Here is an 18,814-nt window from a genome sequence, read left to right on the forward strand (position 1 = left end):
ATAACCTCACTCCCTCCTTGTTTGAAAAAAAAAAAAAAGGATGCTGTTAAGGACAGCTGGGAAAAGCCACTGATAGACAGAGACTGGGCCAAGGAACACCACGAGAGGAGGATGAGGCCAGGACTCACCTGCAGAGTGAACTGGGCAACCACAGGCTTGTGGTCACTGACAGTGTATTCCATGTGGCTACGGTAGCTGTGCTGGGTCACCTGGAGGCGGTGACTCTCTCGTCCTGAGGGACTGGGACCTCCACCCGGAGCCTTGACCTTCCACAGAATACGGTCTGTCCAGGCTGGCTTCCGCTTCTTGGCACTGCAATAAGAGAGTGAGTAGGGGTTGGGGGGGGGGCGTCAAAGCCCAGCCTGAGCGTTGTCTTCTGCCCCAATGCCCCGAGGCCCCCTCCCCCTTATCCCACCCCATCTCACAGCTTACCTGGTGTCATATTTGTTGGTTCCCACATCAAACTTGAAAGTGGGAGCAAAGTTGAGGGGCCCTTCCTGGAAACCTTTCAAGATAGGCCAAGTGCTCTTGGCCATGTTGAGCTGTGGGAATCCAGAAAGGCAGAACAACAGTGTAGGCCTTGCAGCGTCCAGAGAAGGGGTGGGACAGATGAAGGCCAGGGCGGAAACAGATGAGATACGGCTTGAGTTCAGGGTTGGAGGACAGAGGGGGGCGAGTAGGTAGGGTTCCTACCTGGTCCTTCTCCCAGAGTTGGTGGAGCTGGTCGCTGTCTATGGCAAACTTGACGAAGTGTAGGTCGTAGCTTTCAATACGGAAGTTCAGGTCCCCAAACCAGAACACAAGGCTGCTCCGGGATGGGAGGGGAGGAGGGTGTCAGTGGGTCCATGGGTGCAAAGGCTCAATCTAGATTCTTCCTGGCACCCATCCAACCCCCATAGCACCGGGACCTCTTGAGATGCCAATGGGTGGGGCCTGCCGGAGCCTTCAGACAGCCAAGGGGATGGAGGAAAATGAGATGGAGCTGTAACAGGGTCTAGAGAAATTAGGTTAGGACCCTCAGCAAGAAGGGGGGGCCTCTCAGCAAATCTCCACCTTGCAGGATCCACCCCTTCCCCCCCCCCAACCTGCTCTCTGCTTTGGTTTTCCTATAATTAGTACGAATGGGTCACTCACACCAGTCAGTAGGCCCACCTCTCCACACCCACCCAGCCTGGCACTTTGCACCCCCCCACTTACTCATGATCCAGGATGCCATGTGCACCGGGTCCCTGGAATTGCTGGAGGCTGAGGATAGTTTGAAAGTTATCCTTGCGCTGCTCCGCCTTGTCCATGTGTGCGGGCAAGTGGCAGTTTAGGAAGCACAGCATGTGCCCAAAGGCTGCTAGGCGCACACTCACTCCACCCTTGTTACCCTAGGGGCGAGGTTTGACAGGTCACGGGCCCAACCCGGGCCAGAAGGTTGGGCAGAGCATAATACAGGCAGGTGAGGAAAAGAGGAAGCGTATGCTTCAGCGAGGGTTGGGTTCTAAGGAAAGAAATGACATGCTGGGACAGGGAGGGGTGGGAGGGGGGCCGGTCTAAAGGAATGGGATGCAGTGATGGGTGGTGTTTGGGTTGGGGCAGGTCTCGGGGTAAAGGATGCAAGCATGAGGTCCACTCCCATGCTCACCCAGTAGCCACCTAGGCCAGTCCGAGTACAGTCTGTCTGCACACCGCGCAGGAAGGGCAGATGGTAGTACTTGGCAAACAGCAGCAGGATAACACCCTGCATCCTCACGGTGCTCACCTGTAGTGGGTGGGGGTGGGGGTGGAAGGGAGGGCCACACACAGATCCCCCCCCCATCCTCTGTCTCTGCCTCCCTCCAATCATCTCCGTAACCAGGCAGAAGAGAGTAGACCCAGCATCTCTCCCAGAAACCCGAGAGCGTCCCTGCTTCTCGCGAAGGGTGTTGGGCGCTGTTACCAGCACAAAGTTGAAGGGTCCCAGCGTGTCCATGAAGAGCTCGCTCCACCGATCCGTGAAGAGAGCATCCTTGAGCCTCTTGCTGATCATGGAGTTGACTTCCTGTAATCTGGGAAGTGCGGAGGAAGGGGAAGAAGAGCGACGGGATGGGAGAGGCTATTTTAGAGAAATCCCTTCTATGGGCCAAAAAAAAAAAAAAAAAAAAAAAACGCTCCGGAAGGGGTCCGCCCGCCCACACCGCTCCTCACCCTATGGCAATCATATCTGCACCATCACTGTCGTGGCCACCACCCAGGTGAAGGAGAGTGGTGACATCGTCAGGGGGCATGGCAGTCCCCACATTCCATGTAACCACAGTGATCCTGGAGGCAGGCACGTAGGAGGCTTTACTGATGGGTACCATTTCCGCCCCGACCGCCCCCTACCCCCCCTCCCGCCCACCCTCTTTTCTCTCTCACAAGGCTCTCTCTGCAGGAGTTCAACCTAGGCAGGTAAAGATGTAAGGACCCTTAGAACAGACCCAAAGTGGGCCTAACATCTCTAACTACCTCCCCGGAGAGATAAACCGAAGGAGAAACAAATCTCTTAGCAATTTTAGGGTCCTAGCAGCATCCCACCCCCGGGGATAAATTCTTAGAAACGTAAACCAAGTTAAATGCCCCATCGCTCTGGAAGAAGGGTCAGTCTCTGCTTTCAAGCCCCAGTAACTTTTCATGAGGGAAAGCCTCTTACCGGAATCCGGGGTCGTTCTTGCAGGTAGGCTGAGCTGACCAAGAGGAGGTTGGTGAGGTGGTGACAGAGGCTGGGCTTTCTTGTGCCTGTAGGTTAGGGCTTGGGCACCTGCCAGGCCCTGCACCCTGGGTGACAGGTTTTGAGTGTGCCATCTCTGGGGCTGGGGGCACACAGGGAGAGCGGTTTCGGGAACGGCTGGGGGAGCGACTCGGAGACCGAGGTGGCTTGGGCAGAGGTGGGGGCACAGTCTGGCTTGAAAGAGTTCCTGGCCGAAAGGTAGGGGACAGAAGTCCAGGGGAGCGGCTGCCAGGCTCTGGAAGGCCTGGGCTTACATCCAAGGGTAGGGTCTGTGGTGGCGGCGGCAGGACAGAATCCTCCGGGCTGTGGCGCGGAGCCTCTGGTCGGGCGCGGAAGGAGGGGGAAAGCCGGGGATCTGAGGAAGCTTGTGCCTTGGGCGGAGAGGTGGCAGGGCCAGCTGCCTGCTTTGGAGTATGGAGACACCCTTCGACAGGGGGAATAGGCCTGGGGACTGAGGCATCCTTTTGTCTGGCTGGCAACTGTCTCTCAGAAGCTGGGGCAGATGTCACAGATGCTGGAGCCAGAATCTGTTCCTGAGAGGGTGACAGAACAGGGCTGGGCACCGGGGAAGGACTGGAAGGGGATTGCAACGGCTGCTCCTGAGAGGCCAGGGCCAGGCTCAGGCTCGAAGCTGCCAGTGCTGGTGTAGGTCCCACAGAGGTGGGTGACAACTGTTTCTGGTCCCTGGAAGTTGGAGATAGGATGGGGCTTAGGGGAGCTGGAGGAGGCCTTGGCATGGCGGAGGCAGATATTACTAGCTGCCCCAGAGACTTTGGAGCCAGGATTGAGACCGAACTGGCTGGTGGAGGCTTTGGTCCTGCAGACGCAGATACTACCAGCTGGCCCACAGACGTGGAAGCCAGGTTGGAGCTGCGGTGGCCTGGAGGTCTTTTCTGCTCTCCAGGGGTGGAGAGTGGCGCTAGGATGGGTCGGGGAGATGATAAAGCCAGTCTTGGCCTCTCTGAGGGAGGTGACACAGCTGCTCGTGGTCCCACGGGTGCCAGAGCCAACCTTGGTTCCGAGGGTACTGGGCCTGTGCTCTTTGCTGGAAGCTGAAAACTTGAGCTCACCTTGTAGAGGACAAATCAATGACTCAGAATGACTTCTACCAAGGGTTTGAGTCTCCACTTCCATTTAGACCCCAGGAGACCCACCCAGCTAAGAAGAGCACTGTTGATCTCACTTCAAACCCACTCTACCCCACAGCAGTTTCTCTTTCAGTAGAGCCAGGGTACAAAAACCATGTTTCCGTGTTAAACTTGAAAATCTTTTTTTTTTTTTTTTTTTTTTTTTTTTTTGAGACAGGGTTTCTCTGTGTAGCCTTGGCTGTCCTGGACTCACTTTGTAGACCAGGCTGGCCTCGAACTCACAATGATCCATCCCCTTGCCTCTGCCTCCCAAGTGCTGGAATTAAAGGCGTGCACTACCACACCCGGCTTGAAAACCCTTTTTTTCACAAATGGACAGACTGTACCCCCAAAGGGATTGAGTGGAACATAAGCTTGAGCCTGAGGGCTCACCTGGTCTTCCTGGCTGCCATCTACTCTCTCTCTACTCTGACAAGCTCCCAGAGCAGTGCTCTCTGTAGCCCCCGCAGCTCCTCTTACAGAGGGCTGCAGACTCCACACCCCAAGTCTGTCCATGTAGGTGTGGGAATACAGGGTCCAGTCTGCTGAAAGCATGTCCCCCCACCCCCACAGCGTCAATAGTCCTTAGATGCCCCTCACACAGCACACACTACCACCCAGATCCCTTGGTCATAGCCCTGACTGTGCTGATATGGTCCCTGTGCACCATGCGGGGTCAAGAGCTGGCAACTGAGGCTGTCATATGTAGTCCCATGCCAGCTGTGCAATTTTAGGCAAATGTCCCACGGCCCACAGCCTGTTTTCCATCTGTAAAACAAAAGGACTTTTGGAAGAGTCCCTGACCATACTACACCCTAAGGTAGGTGTGTGTGTGTGTGTGTGTGTGTGTGTGTGTGTGTCCAGGGCAAGGAGCCCATACTTTGAGCCTTCCACTTCCTGAAATTCCTTGAGCACTGGAGAGTGAGCCCACCTTCAGCCAGCAGTGTGGTCTGACGCCACGCCTCTCTGTGCCCAGGCTCTTATCTTGCCTGTCCTCTCCCCATCTGTGAGGACAGGCAAATAGGCACCCTTTATACCTGGCAGGTGGAAGGACACCTGCCTTGTCCATCCTGTTTATAAAGTTCCCAGTCTCCAGAGGCCATGAGAAAGCGTCCTTTGCCAGGTAGGACAGGAGAAGGTCTATGCGCGCCCCAGGGTGGCCCCATCCTGCTCTGGAGCCGCAGTTCTATCTCTGTCCTTCTCGGTTCAGAGAACCTGAAACTCTACCTCCACTCCCCACCCCCCACCCCCCTGCCCCGCTCCGGCCTCGAACTCTGCTCTTGAGGGGCTGCATTTTGAATACTCTCCTTGTCTCGGAGAGTACCACTGTGTGCCCCCTCCCCCTCAACCACCGCACCGCCTCCAGCGCTAACAACTTAGACATCCCAGATGTCACAGCTCTAGTCTTCGCATGCAAGCCCCGTCATTTTGCATTGGCTCAGAGAAGACAAGCAACTTGCCCAAGGTCACACAGCAAAGCTGGAAAACAGCTGGGTCCCCTGACAACCATCCAGAGTGTTTCTCGGGGTGAGGGGAGCTCCTGGCCATGGCTGATTCCATTTCTCCATGGGCATCCCATCACTGCCCCTCCAGGGTGACCTTTTTTTGCCCAGCCTCTGCTTGGTGGGCACAGAAAAGTGCCAGTCCTTTAGCCAGGGGGCACCAGGGTGCCTGCAGAGTGTGTGTGGTGGGCAAGTGTGAGACTAGGGATGAGGAATCCAGGGACTAGGGTTCGGGAGCTCTTACCTTTGAGGGTGCCCCAGTTTGCAAAACCCCGTGGGTCCCAGGCAAGGGTCCCAGGCCAGTCCTGGTCCCTGGCCTGGCACTACCACTGCTGCTCTGGCCCTCCATGTCTGCAGCCCCCGGCAGCCCAGCCTGGCTCCCTTGGGTTCTGGCTCCAGCTCCTCAGCTCCCGGGAACCAGTGATGTCATCAACCATTTCAACCTGCTGAGAATTTAAAGGCGCAGGCACCCACTTCCCATATTAAGGTGGCCAGGGTTAAGTGGCTATCCCCTAGGAACACTTGAAGCTGGCTGCTGATTCCAGAACATCCAGGGTAATAGAAGCACCCATCAGCTTGGCCCTAGTCCCTGCTGGATGCTAGAGGAGACCCTACCACCCACCCCCCATATGATCCACCCTCCAGGTAATAGGATAGACCCACCCTTGCTCCAGGGAGGGGCACAGGCAGATAATACCTGGACAGGTAGTTCAGAGGTCAGCAGCCTCTCCTCCAGGGCCTTGGGGACACCTGCCTTGCCCTGTCATTTTCCTGCCTGTTTAGCTCAGGCCTTGTCTTGGCCCCCACCCTGGCCCTATTTTTTTCTCTTTCTTTTTTTTTAAATTTTATTTTATTAATTTATTCATATTACATCTCAATGGTTATCCCATCCCTGGTATCCTCTCATTCCTCCCTCCCTCCCATTTTCCCCTTACTCCCCTCCCCTATGACTGTGATGAGGGCGACCTCCTCCCCCTGTATAAAATCATAGGGTATCAAGTCTCTTCTTGGTCCTGGCCCCATTGTTAAGCCTTGGGCCAGCCCGCTCCCACTCCTTCACTCCATCTTTGCCTGGTGCTTTTCTTTCCATACCCAAACCAGACAGCCAGACTCCTTCCACTGGAGTCTCCTCCCTGTCAGCCCCAGTCTCTCCTCTTCTGCAGATAGCGCATTGCCCTCAGCTGTCCCCACACACAAGCCTGTCCCAGTCCTGCCTCGGCCTCTTTGTTTAGCACTCACTCACTGGCAGTGGCTCTAGAAGACATTTGTCAAGGTCATCCCATGAGTTTCAGTGACTTATCCCAGTGATCCAACCAACTTGAACAAGTGGGGGATATGGGGGAGGGGGGAGAAGGGTCCAGCAGTGGGAGAGGGACTTGGCAGGACAGTTAACAAATAACCCTGCAAAGCTTAGAGTGGTGACATATAGTGTAATCCCAGCGCCAGAGGGGCCAAGGTAGGAGGCTCGCCAAGAGCTGAGGCTAGCCTGAGCTATAGAGTGAGTTCAAGGCCAGGCCAGTTAGGGATACCTAGAGAGACTTGTCTCAAAAGGCCCAAACCAAAGCCAAACCAAAAGTCTACTAGGCATTCAAACCTTATAGAACAGAACCCAGAATAGGTCCTGGTGCCCATTAGGTACAAGGACACGTGTGATGAATGAATGAATGAATGAATGAATGAATGAAGTGAACAAGAGGATCAAGGCGTCAATGTCATGAAGCTGGAGAGACAGTTCAACAGTTAAGAGTGGGATTATTCCCAGGAAGCCCCAAGTTTGACTCCTAGAATCCATGTCAGATGACTCACAACCATACACTGGGCGGAAAAAAAGTAAAAGTTCAGTGTCATCTTTTGTATAGACACTGAGGGCCCCTGTCCTATGTGAGGCCCCCATCTCAGTAAAAATAAATACATACGTACATACATACATACATACATACATACATACATACATACATACAAAAGAGAAGAAGAGAGAATGACTGGAAAGGTTAGATTCAGCCAGAGGTGAATGTGGGCTGTAAGTTTTGCTCCGCTCCAACTCCTCTCTGCTTAGTTAATCCTAGAGTCCCAATTCTTCTAGGGTTACTAGATTGTACCAAAGATGAGCTACACCCAGCTCAGGTGGGAACTATTCAAAGCTCTTTTGCTTGCTTGTTTGTGTGAATGTATGTTAATTAATTGTGTGTGTGGTGTATGTACTCGGGGGTGTGTGCCCGTGTGTGTGCAGGAGCATGTGGCCAGCTGCACGCGGAAGCCAGGAGTAGAACCCCAGGTGCTCTGCGCTATTAATCTCTCGTGTTTTCCATTTGAGACAGGGTCTCTCACTGGATCTGGAACAAGGCTGGCAGGCAGCCAGTCCCAGCACGCCTTCTGTCTCTGCCCGGCCCTAGCTCCACAGTAGGGTTTCAGGGGCACACAGCATGCCCAACTGTTTACATGGGTTCTGGGGATTTGAACTCAGGTCCTCATGCTTGCACAGCAAGTGCTCTGATCCACTGAGCCATCTCCCAGCCCCAAATGCTCAGAGTTCTGTGGCCAGAGTCCTTGTAGGTCAGCGACCATCTCTGCATCTTCATTGGCCTACGCCAAGTCCTTTAAGAAGTTCTTGGGAACAGACACTACAAGCCTTTTCCCGGCTGTGCTTGCTCTGCTGCACTCAATCTGGGTCAGGCCTGAGTCCCTGGATTAGCATCTTTGTAAGTAAGGCTGAAATGTGGAGGGGCAAAGACTTGGGCCAGCATAAAGTGTGGGATAGAAAGGTATCCTGAGGGCAGTAGAGATAACAGTAATGGTGGCTGTGTTGACACCCCTGACTATGATGGTGGAAGCAAGGGGCTGCCAGGAATAGTAGTGACAAATGGAAGGGACGGATGGCAGAGGTGGAGGCCATGGTGATGAGGATGATGGTGGTGCCGGTGGGGGAGGTGCTGATGGCACAGGTGGTGGGGAAAGCCATGGAGCGAAGGGAAGGGTACTGGCAGTGGTGATGAGGGAGTGAGGGGGAGGAGAGATGGCGCGATGGTGGGAGTGAGTGTGACACTGGTGCAAAGGGTGCTGGGAGAATGGGAGGTGAAGACAGTGGTGTGTGTGAGGGAGAAGGTGAGGCCAGCCACAGTCATCAAGAGGGCAGGGACGCCCGGAACTCACTGGTCCAGTCCTCCAGATCAGTCATGCCAGCTTCTGAGGTGATCCTGGAGGAGTTTAAGGGTGCAAACCCAGGCCCCCAGGACCAATCCCAGGGCTGAGGAAGGGGTACCTAGGCCCCTTGAAAGCCATACAGACACAACAAAAATGAACAAACGTGCAGGTTGCTCCTCTGTCCCAGGGGCATGACCCAGGATTTCCCATTATCCCTGCCCACTGAGCTCACTGCTGCTGGGGACCTGCTTCTGTCCCTGACACTGATTTACTCGGGAGGTCACAACGAGTCCTGATCTGTGTAAGGAAAATAAAACCACTAGCTGCTTCCTGGGTTTGCTGTGATGATCAAACAAGCTATACATCTGAAGAAGTTAGCTGAGAGCAGGGCACAAGCAAGCTCTTGGTAAAGGTACCTCACTCCATGGTCATCATCATCATCATCACCACCACCTAGTTCAGAAGACCCATTTAGTGGATGTTGAAACTGAGGCCTGGGGTGGTTGTATTTTTGGAAGAGAAAGCAAGGGGAAGGGGGTGGCAGGGGGTGGACCCCTGCTGAAGAGGGAGCTGGTAGGAGCTATATTTGAGCTTCTGAAAGGATGACTAAGGAGGCTGATAACAGGCTCTGGGGCTCAGGGCGGCAGGCAGGCCGGGGGCAGCTGCCAGGGAGAACCACCCCCCTGGAGACGGCTGTCTCCAGAGGCCCCTCCCAGCTCCCTGTTTTGTCTCACTCTGTGGAATGTGCCAGGCAGATGCTACAGCTCAACCTGCCCCTTTCTGGAAACTTCTCACGCTTCCCTCCCCTTCAGACTGTTCATGAGTGGAGAGGGAGAGCTCTGGCAGGGGGTGGGGGGGCTGGGAGCGGGCCAGCCACTTTCCTTATCACCCTGCGAGGCCGGGCAGAAGGTCCCCAGTGACTGAGGCTTAAACTTAGTGCAGGACAAGAATGGACAGTGCTCCTCAGGACACTTGACAAAAGAGGTCACGTGACTGTTGAAGCCTTGCTTGGTCGAGGAGTCTGAGGTAACAAGCAGAAGAGGAGAAATGCCTGGGAGCCATGTGCAGGCTAGAGTGTAGAAGACCCACCGGAGAGAGGACTCTAATTTGGTCCTGTGTCCTCTTGGCCTGGTGACACAGACATAACACATGGGTTGAGGAAGAAGAGAAGCAGTTTTCCCTCCCTTTCCCTTCTCCTCTTCCTCAATTCCTCTGGCTCTACCTCTTATCTCCTTCTCTGCCTTCTGCCTGACTCGGACTCATGGTGAATAAAGTCACATAGTCATGGCGCTATGTCTGGAAAGGTGGCTCAGAGATGTCAGAGATGTCTGGAAAGGTGGCAGAGGTAAGCAACAGGGAGGAGAGCTCGGGCAAAGGAGCACTCCTTCTCTGAGGGGCCTCATTTGTAACAAGTGTCATGGTATAGGGCAGGCTCCCCACCCCCTTCCCTCCTTTCCTCCTTGTTCACTTGCTGCCACTCAGGAGGAGAAGGAGGAGTGACTTTCCCAAGGTCACACAGCTGGGGCTGAGCTCAGACGTCCCTCCTCCCTCTCCTGGGCTCCCCCTCCTCCCAGGCAGCCAGGCACCCGATGTCAGCTGCTCTGAAGTGAGCGGCTATTTTTATTCTGGTGCGAGGGACCTGGAACAGCAGAGCCATGTAGGTTAGAAGACTCTAGGACACCGGCCTCAGCAAGCAAGGAAAAGCTCAGCGTATGAACAAGACCCTGCTAAGCTTGCCTGGGGGACTCTTGTTCCTGGAAGACTGCTCTGTCCTGGGCTGGGTCTCCAAACACTTCTTCATTGGAGGTCAGAAAAGAGCAAAGAATCAGAGTAAGCTGTGTTCGTGGCCCTCATCCTGAATCCAGTTTGAACTCTAATCTTGAAACTGACAGAGCCGTGATCCCATACGAAGACCAAGCCTTTGCTTTAGGTAGCCAAAGAGCCCTGACCATCACTTTAGAAATACTCTTTGACTAGTCACTTACTGAACTCTGATCTATGCCTGATAAAAGGCTGGTCCCAACCTGAGACCGTCATGCTGGACCTAGACTCAGCCCTGATCCTAGCCTAAGGATTGAACCCTAGTCAGAGTGACCACTAACTTCAGCCTGGGTTAACTATTGCTTGAGACTAAATCCCGGCTCCGATATAAAATAGAACTGGTTTTAGTCACAGAGCCCTGAGCTTAGTCATTGACTGGTCCTTGGCCTCATAATGAATTTTTCATTATGTATTGTGAAAATTCTGTCTACTTCAGTCATAAATGGAGCCCTGAATCTTGTCAAAGTCCAATCTTGAGCTTATGACCCTGGTCATATACTTGTATACTCAGCCTTAATACCAGTCAAAACCTAAATCTTGACTTCATGCCAGGTTTACTTGTAAATCTACTGGGATCTTGTTATTGCTATTGTAATTGATGTGTGTGTGTGTGTGTGTGTGTGTGTGTGTGTGTGTGAGAGAGAGAGAGAGAGAGAGAGAGAGAGAGAGAGAGAGAGAGAGGCAGAGAGACAGAGAGACAGAGAGAGAGACAGAGACAGAGACAGAGAAGAGACAGAGAGACAGAGAGACAGAGAGACAGAGACAGAGAGAGAGAGCACCTCACTATGTAGCCTAGTCTGGTCTTGAACTTGTGATCCTCTTGCTTCCCCGCCCCCCCCCTTTTTTAAAGATTTATTTGTTTTGTGTATATGAGTACACTGTCTTCATGCACACCAGAAGAGGGCATTGAGTAGTATTACAGATGGTTGTGAGCCACCATGTGATTACCGGGAATTGAACTCAGGACCTCTGGAAGAGCAGCAAGTGCTCTTAACCTCTGAGGCATCTCTCCAGTCCTGCCTCCCTTCTTAAATCTTCATTTAACTAAGAGCTGACTCTGACGCAGAGGAGCCTAAACTCATGACAGTCTAGGCTTCAGTACCAGCCTACCCAAGGAAAGCTGGGGGCTTAGACTGTACACTGCCACCCAAGGAGCATGGGTTGTGAGCAGGGTCTGTCCCAGGAGGCCTTGTGCTGCTGAGGCCAGGATCCTTCTGGTGCTGCTGCTGCCATAGATTCCCTTGCTGGATCCTCTAGCTGGTGGTCAAGCCTCGGAAGAGCGAGCTGTGGTCCAACAGCCACAGCGTCCAGGTTAATGCAATGAGAGTGGTTTGGTGGCGTCTGTCCAGTGAACACTGAGGGCCCACGGGGGGAACTGGGGCTTGGGTGTGTCAGCAGAAAAGCCATGGGCTCTGTGGGACCTCTGGCTTCGGTCACCAGGGGACCCTTTTTAGGAGAGGTAGAGCCTGGGGGAATGGGGGGGAGGAGCCAGCACATTGTATTCCATTTTTTTTGTAACAAAATTTACTACTTGTGTTTAGCTGACACATACTTAAAGGAAATATAAGAAAAGGTACAAAGAATGAAAAACTACCATAATTTTAACCTCCAAGAGATAGCCATTTTTATTTTTGGACTTTTTCTTTTAGATTGTTTTGATCTAATCAAATATATTTGAGTATGCATATTTTATAAGACTGGTTGGCTGCTATGTGGGCCATCACACCCATTACCATCTGCGCCCTCAACAGGAGCAGGAATGTGCTTGGTCTTGCCTCCAGCCTTAGGAATGGGTCAAAACTGGTTATTCCAAAGACACATTGTAGGAGCACATGATTGGATCATACAAAGTTAGTGGGCTCTTGATGAAAATTTGAAAAAAGAAACTTATGTTCTGTCTTGGCAACTTAGAAAGAACGAGAAAGAAAGGAAGAAAGAATGAAAGAAAGAAAGAAAGCTCACCCTTCCCTCCCTCAGAAACACATGATGGTGCCAGCAGCTCCTCCCCAGCCACGCCCCTCCCCACCCCCCTTTAAAGCTGGAGTCTCACTATGTCCTTCTGGCTGTCCTGAAGATCCACCTGCCTCTGCCTCCTGAGTGCTGAGGTTACAGGCGTGTTCTACTACACTCAGCTTTGAGGTTTTGTTTTGTTTTTTGCCTGTATTTAGTGTGTGTGTGTGTGTGTGTGTGTGTGTGTGTGTGTGTGTGAGAGAGAGAGAGAGAGAGAGAGAGAGAGAGAGAGGGAGTGTTTGGGTTTGGGTGTAGGCATGCCACAGCTTGCTGGTGGAGGTCAGAGGACAGCTCTCAGGAGTTGGTTTTCTTTTCTTTTCTTTTTTCCCCCCTCTGTGTAGCCTTGGCTGTTCTGGATTCTCTTTGTAGGCCAGGCTGGCCTTGAACTCAGAGCCATCAGCCTGCCTCTGCCTCCCGAGTGCTGGGATTAAAGGCACACACCCCCACCGCCCAGCCAGGAGTTGGTTTTCAGCTACCTTGTGAGTTTCAGGCATTCAAGTCAAACTCAGGTTGTCCCGCTTCGCGGCAAGCACCTTCACTTTCTGAGCCACCTAGGCAGCCCTCTGCTTTATTTGTTTGTTTGTTTATGCTTTCTCACTGGACACTGAGCTCAAATTAGCTCAATGATTTGGCTGGACTGGCTGGCTAGCAAGCCCCCAGCACCTGCCTGTCTCCTGGTGTGCTTGGCTTCTGGGTGTTCTAGGGAGCCGAGCTCAGGCTCCTATATTGGCCCAGCAAGGACTTAGCCCACTGAGCCCTCTCTGCAGCTCTAAGCTTCTTTCAAGCTCTTAACAATCAAGCCGGTGGGAGGGAGATGTAGGAGGGTCTTCTAAGCTGGCCCTGAGCTTGAGGCAATTGTCTTGCCTCTGCCTCCTGAATAAGTGTGCACCATCACACAAGGTTAAAATCATGTGTGTGTGTGTGTGTGTGTGTGTGGCATTCTTTTAGATTTGTTTTATTTTATTTGTGCTGATGTTTTGTCTGTATGTCTGTGCACCACATGTGTGCAGTGCTTACAGAGGCCAGAAGAAGGCATCGGAACTGGAGTTAGAGATGCTTGTCAGCCACCAAGTGAGTGCTGGGATTTGAACCCTGGTTCTGCCATCCCATGCTCTTAACCCTACAGCTAGAGAGAAAGAGAGAGACAGAGACAGAGACACAGAGAGAGACAGAGAGAGAGGTATTTTTGAGTCAGGCTCTCATAGGTTAGGCTGGCTTTGACCTCACTATGATGCTGAGGATGACTTTTTAAATTTTTTATTTGCATTTCCTGTATATGGATGTCGTCTTGCCTGCTAGCATATCTGTGTATTACATTCATTCCCCCAGTGCCTGCAGAGGACAGAAGAGGGCATCAGATCACATTATAGATGCTTGTGAGCCATCATGTGGTTGCTGGGAATTGAACTCAGGACCTCTAGAAGAGCAGACAGTCACCTCTCCAGCCCTAGATAGGTATCTTTTTAAAGGATTTTAGAGTTCAAGAGTTAGCTTAGCATGTGGGATCAATTGTTGCATTAGCATGAAGGTCTGAGTTTGGATCCCCACACCAGTGCGAAAAGCTGGCCATGCAGATAGAACACTCATATGCATAAAAATTAAAAACCTATCTATCTATCCATCTATCTATCTATCTATGTCTCTGCGTATGTGGCACCACATACCTATGGAGGTCAGAGGACAATCTGTGGAAGGCTCTTCTCTCCTTTTGTCTCACAGGTTCTGGGAATTGAACTCAGTGCATCAAGCTTGGCGGCAAGTGCCTATAATCACTGAACCATCCTGCCGACTCCCGAGTGCCGCCCCCCCCCCTTTTTTTTTTTTTTTTTTTTTTTTTTTTTTTGGTTTTTCAAGGCAGGGTTTCTCTGTGTAGCCTTGACTGTCCTGGATGTGCTTTGTAGACCAGGTTGGCCTTGAACTCACAGCGATCCACCTGCCTCTGCCTCCCGAGTGCTGGGATTAAAGATGTGCGCCACCACACCCGGCCCCCAGTCCCATTTTTAATATGCATTTTGAAGTGGTGGAGTAAGCCGAGGAAGGTAAAAATACCTCGGATCACAAAGCAGCCTTGGCTCCATGTTGACAAGGTTCTCTGGATTCAGTGGGAAAGGGCACAGTGCGTTCTTGCTGTCTGCCAGGGATTGGTTCCAGGGCACCCTTCCATACCCAAACTCAAAATATTAGGATACTCAAACCCATAGATAAAGTAGCTTAATCTTTCCCTAAAACCTCATCATCCCTAGAGAATTTATAACACCTAATACAATGCAAATGCTATAAATACCTGTCACACTCCATTGGTTGGAATGATGACAAGAAAAGAGTGCACTCGTTCAGTACAGAGGCAGTTTTCACTTCCTAATATTTCCAACTCCAGACTGGTTGAATCCAGGGTAACAGAGAGCTGACTGTTCTTGCTGTGTCTGCCGAAGGTGTGAGGAGGTGAAGTGGCATCTGCATCCTCTTCGGTCCGGGCAGATGATGGGGGGGAGGGGAGGTGTTTGGGGCTCAAACCCACACCTATGACTTGGTCTAGTTTACATTTCTGAAACAGTTTCTAACCCACAAAATGGAGTTCACTGGCGGAGGGGGAGTTTTGATGAGGAAAGGGAAGAGCTGATAATGGAGGGCTCACGCAGCTGGTGACTGCCCTAATAACCCCAGCCTCAGGAGGTTGAGACAGGAGCATTGAGTTCAAGGACAGTAGGGGATGGGAGTGTGTGTGTGTGGGGGGGGGGGGGGGGGGGGAGGTCTGTACAAAGTGAATCAGCCTCTTTCCTTCTCCCCACACCCCTCTCCCATCTCTGACCAGATACTGTTCTAGTGAGATGTATTTTGTATTATTAACCCTTTCACCCTTTCTAGGTAAAAAGAATAGGTAATATTCCGGTGTAAGAATTTATATTTATTATTATTATTATTTATCATCATCATCATCATCATGATTATATGCCATGGTGCACGATTCGGGGCTCGCGGGGCGGACAACTTGTGGGAGCTAGTGTTTTCCTTTCACTTTTTTTTTTTTTTTGCGGGTTTGGGGTATCAAACTCCGGTGTCAGGTTCGCATGACAGGGCTTTAACCCTCTGAGCCTTCTCGCGCTGGGGCATAGGTAATGGTCTTCTCTACAACATGTGCTTTGGGAAAGTGAAGCTTTGATCGGAATTTCGTTCAAAGACATCAAAGGCGTGTCAAGATTTCCTAGGTTCCTGCTTCCTTAAAGTCTGACCCAGAAATCCTCGTGTCCAACTGCGACCCGCCGGCGCCCTCTAGTGGCACGAAGTGGCGCTGTCTCCTGGCATCTTGCGGCAGCGTCCACACTCAGTGGGCAGGCAAATACAGCTTGGAAATTGTGAGGCCTGGGAACCCGAAATCTGGAGGATCATAGAGTATCTGGGACAGGCCTTGGGGGCTAGTGGGAGGCACCCATCCGAGTCTGGGTGGCTCCGGGGTGGGAGTGGGCGTGGCTTGTAGCTGGGTGGAGCCTTTGACTGAGGCGGGACCAGCTCGGGAGCCAGACGTGGCGCAGCGGCCGGGTTTGGGTGCAGCCTGCGGAACCTCTCCTGCTTAGGCACAGATGAGCATTCTACTGTCGTCGCCGCCGCTGCTGCTGCTGCTTCTCGCGGCCCTAGTGGCTCCAGCCACCCCCTCCACCACCTACCGACCCGATTGGAACCGTCTTCGAGGCCTGGCCAGGGGGCGGGTGGAGGTGAGTGCGCCTTTCCCTATCCTTGGTGAGACAGACAGACCCACAAAACCCTGAAGACCACTTTGGCCTTCAGGAATTCTGGTATTAGAGGAATAGCAGAATTCTTGAATCCCTCCCTCTTCCCCTCCTGCATGGCGCCGGAATCATCATCTCTATTTCTCAGCGGCAGGCTGCACAGGATGCACTGTGGGGGGAGCAAGAAACGTCGTCCTTGCGGCCTGGCCCTGTGAACCCTTCCTCTGCTCCAGGCTTGGCTGGACACCCAGTCTACTCTTTTGTAGGCTATAATTCTCCAAAAAATCGCTTCTTCGACTCCAATTAGCACCCCACCCCTCACTGATAACCCCACTTTCCCCCTATTATTCCTACTTCCACCCCAATTTGGTGCCCTGTGTTCCACGATCTTTCTTCTGAGGGAGAAAAGACCTTCTAAGCTCCTCCCTTCACTGTACTATGCTGGAGTCAGAGGAGCAGCCAGGGAAATGAGATACCAGCACTCTACAGCTGCCCTGGACCACCTCCCCCATCACCCCACCCGCTAAGGAATTCCCCCTGGAGTCTTCCTAAGTGATGGGGGTGCTTACAGACTCTTCAGAGGGCCTTAGTTTTGTGTTTTTGTTTTGTTTTGTTTTGTTTTTTTAACAAACGGGAATGTAAGGGAGGTCTGAAATAGGTGGTTGTGAGGTCTGGACTTCCTGTCAAGACCTGGGAGGACAGAGGGCCCACCCATCCTTCCAAGATAGGGAAGAACAACCAGATGGTTTGTGGAGCTGGACCACAGGTGGCAGGCAGGGCTAGCTCTGCATGGGGTGGGGTAGGGACCAGATGGCAGGTGCCTCTAATAGGGCCCTCAGGGCAGTTCTGAACTATTTCCTTCTAGTCTGATTCTCCCATGAGGTTTCAAGGGCCAAAGGCCATGGTTAGACCTCTGCTGACAGGGGGCAGGAAGCTGTAAGGCACGTCTCCTGGGCATTGGTCAGCTATGGGTCACCAGCAGGCAGGGACCCACGACTAGTCCCTGTGTCTCATCCTTTCCTCTGTGGCTCTAGGCCCCAAGTTTCCCGACCTGTACAGAGGTCCTGCCCACAGGACCTTTACCTTAATGATGCTCTTCCAGCCCACAGCCTGACCCAACTCAGTGTTAAGGATAGCAAAGTCGCGTCTGCATAGCTGGCATATGAAGGACTCCTGACTTGTCCCATTTTCTCTCTCTCCAGACCTGTGGAGGATGACAGTTGAATCGCTTGAAGGAGGTGAGGATGGAAGAAGGTGTCCCCGTTAGGGAATAAGCAACACTGCTCACTGAGTGGGGGCCGGGAAGGAGGTCGCTGCCCTGCGAATCAGGAGACCAGACCTGACAATACGTGGCCTCCCTGGCCCTCGTCTGCCATCTCTAGAGGGCTCTGAGGTCCTGTTCTCTAATGCTGTGGTTCCTTTCCAGGTGAAGGGCTTTGTCACACAAGACCTTCCACTGTAGTATCCTTCTCCTGTTCTGGGGAAGAGGGGCAGGGCACCTAGGAGTAGCTTCCGGTTTTCTTTCTTTCTTTTTTAACATTTTGTTTAATTTTAATTTACGCTGGGCGGTGGTGGCGCACGCCTTTAATCCCAGCACTCTGAGGCAGAGGCAGGCTGATCACTGTGAGTTCGAGGCTAGCCTGGTCTACAAAGTGAGTCTAGGTCAGCCAGGACTACAAGAGAAACCCTGTCTCAACAAAACAAAACAAAACAAAAATAATTTTAATTTACGTGCGTTGGTGTGAGGGTGTCAGATCTTGGAGTTAAAGACAGTTGTGAGTTGCCATGTGGGTGCTGGGAATTGAACCCAGGTACTTGGAAGAGCAAGCAGTGCTCTTAACCACTGAGCCATCTCTCCAGCCCTAGCTTCCGGTTTTCACACAGAAAGAAAATTCTTTTCCTCTGCCAAAGAGGCTGATACTGACTGTCCAGAGGATCTTGAGGAAGTCCAAAGTTAAGTAGGCAGGAGAGCTTACTAGCGGAGAGACGAGCCCTCTATTTCTCTGAACCCTAATCTCATAGTGAATTGAGGATCGAGTCCCCACCTAGGCTCAAAAGTCAGTGATCACCCAGGAGGCACCACCACCCTATGCCCTGCCCCCCACCTCCTTAACATCTCCTCCAGCCACAACCTGGTGATGAAGCACCTCCCCGGCGCAGACCCTGAACTCGTGCTGTTAAGCCGAAATTACCAGGAACTAGAGGTGAGGCGTTGGCGGGAGGGACCCCACGACAAATGGCCAATTGCTCAATCCCGCCCCCTCTCTCTCCATCTCAGCGAATTCCACTCAGCCAAATGACCCGGGACGAGATCAACGCGCTGGTACAGGAGCTCGGCTTTTACCGCAAGTCGGCGCCGGAAGCGCAGGTGCCCACTGAGTACCTATGGGCGCCCGCTAAGCCCCCTGAGGATGCTTCAGAGCACGCCGACCTGTAGCCGCGAGTTACGGTGGAGCTGGGACCGCCCCCCCCCTGCCAGCGCCCCGGAGACAGAATGAAGCGCTCAGTATCCCGGGAGCATCTCTCTTGCTGAGGGCCGACACTTGTCTCCAAAGCAACGGAAATGGGGTGGGGTTGGGGGGGATTCCTCTCAATCCTCGGTTTCCCCTCCCCAGCTCTACTAAACCCCTGTCCGCAGTTACTGAGGCTCTTCTCCTTACTTGCTACGAGTAGATGATGTGAGAAAGCAAATAAGAGTTCCTGAACACCCTCGAGTGAGTCCTCTTATTGCCTAGCTGCGGGAGATGGGGGACC

The 18,814-nt window shown here is 52.6% G+C and overlaps 2 protein-coding genes across 3 annotated transcripts in view; one reads left to right on the forward strand and one right to left on the reverse strand.

Annotated features, from left to right (window-relative positions):
* The window catches only part of Inpp5j (inositol polyphosphate-5-phosphatase J), an 11,838-nt gene extending 6,069 nt beyond the window's left edge, over positions 1 to 5,769 (reverse strand). Inside the window, exons 1-9 of the mRNA XM_051165024.1 lie at positions 5,608 to 5,769; positions 2,657 to 3,804; positions 2,173 to 2,286; positions 1,925 to 2,033; positions 1,631 to 1,747; positions 1,198 to 1,373; positions 694 to 805; positions 433 to 542; positions 129 to 312 (exon numbers count right to left, since the gene is read on the reverse strand). Coding sequence (XP_051020981.1) covers positions 129 to 312; positions 433 to 542; positions 694 to 805; positions 1,198 to 1,373; positions 1,631 to 1,747; positions 1,925 to 2,033; positions 2,173 to 2,286; positions 2,657 to 3,804; positions 5,608 to 5,712 — 2,175 coding nt within the window. The 5' untranslated portion in view covers positions 5,713 to 5,769. The remainder of the gene's footprint in view (positions 1 to 128; positions 313 to 432; positions 543 to 693; positions 806 to 1,197; positions 1,374 to 1,630; positions 1,748 to 1,924; positions 2,034 to 2,172; positions 2,287 to 2,656; positions 3,805 to 5,607) is intronic.
* A 3,940-nt stretch (positions 5,770 to 9,709) lies between these two features.
* Selenom (selenoprotein M) lies at positions 9,710 to 18,517 on the forward strand. 2 transcript variants are annotated; one of them, XM_051165033.1, is made up of 6 exons: positions 9,710 to 9,849; positions 15,908 to 16,045; positions 17,263 to 17,298; positions 17,487 to 17,521; positions 18,186 to 18,264; positions 18,339 to 18,517. In XM_051165033.1, the coding sequence occupies exons 1-6, from the start codon at positions 9,820 to 9,822 to the stop codon at positions 18,495 to 18,497; spliced, it is 477 nt and encodes a 158-aa protein (XP_051020990.1). In that variant the 5' UTR covers positions 9,710 to 9,819; the 3' UTR covers positions 18,498 to 18,517. The 2 variants fall into 2 exon arrangements, with proteins under 2 accessions (XP_051020990.1, XP_051020991.1); XM_051165034.1 differs by lacking the exon at positions 9,710 to 9,849 and adding an exon at positions 10,196 to 10,334.
* Positions 18,518 to 18,814: the final 297 nt, after the last annotated feature.

This window comes from Acomys russatus, chromosome 22, assembly GCF_903995435.1.
Source record: "Acomys russatus chromosome 22, mAcoRus1.1, whole genome shotgun sequence".
NCBI lineage: Eukaryota > Metazoa > Chordata > Mammalia > Rodentia > Muridae > Acomys > Acomys russatus.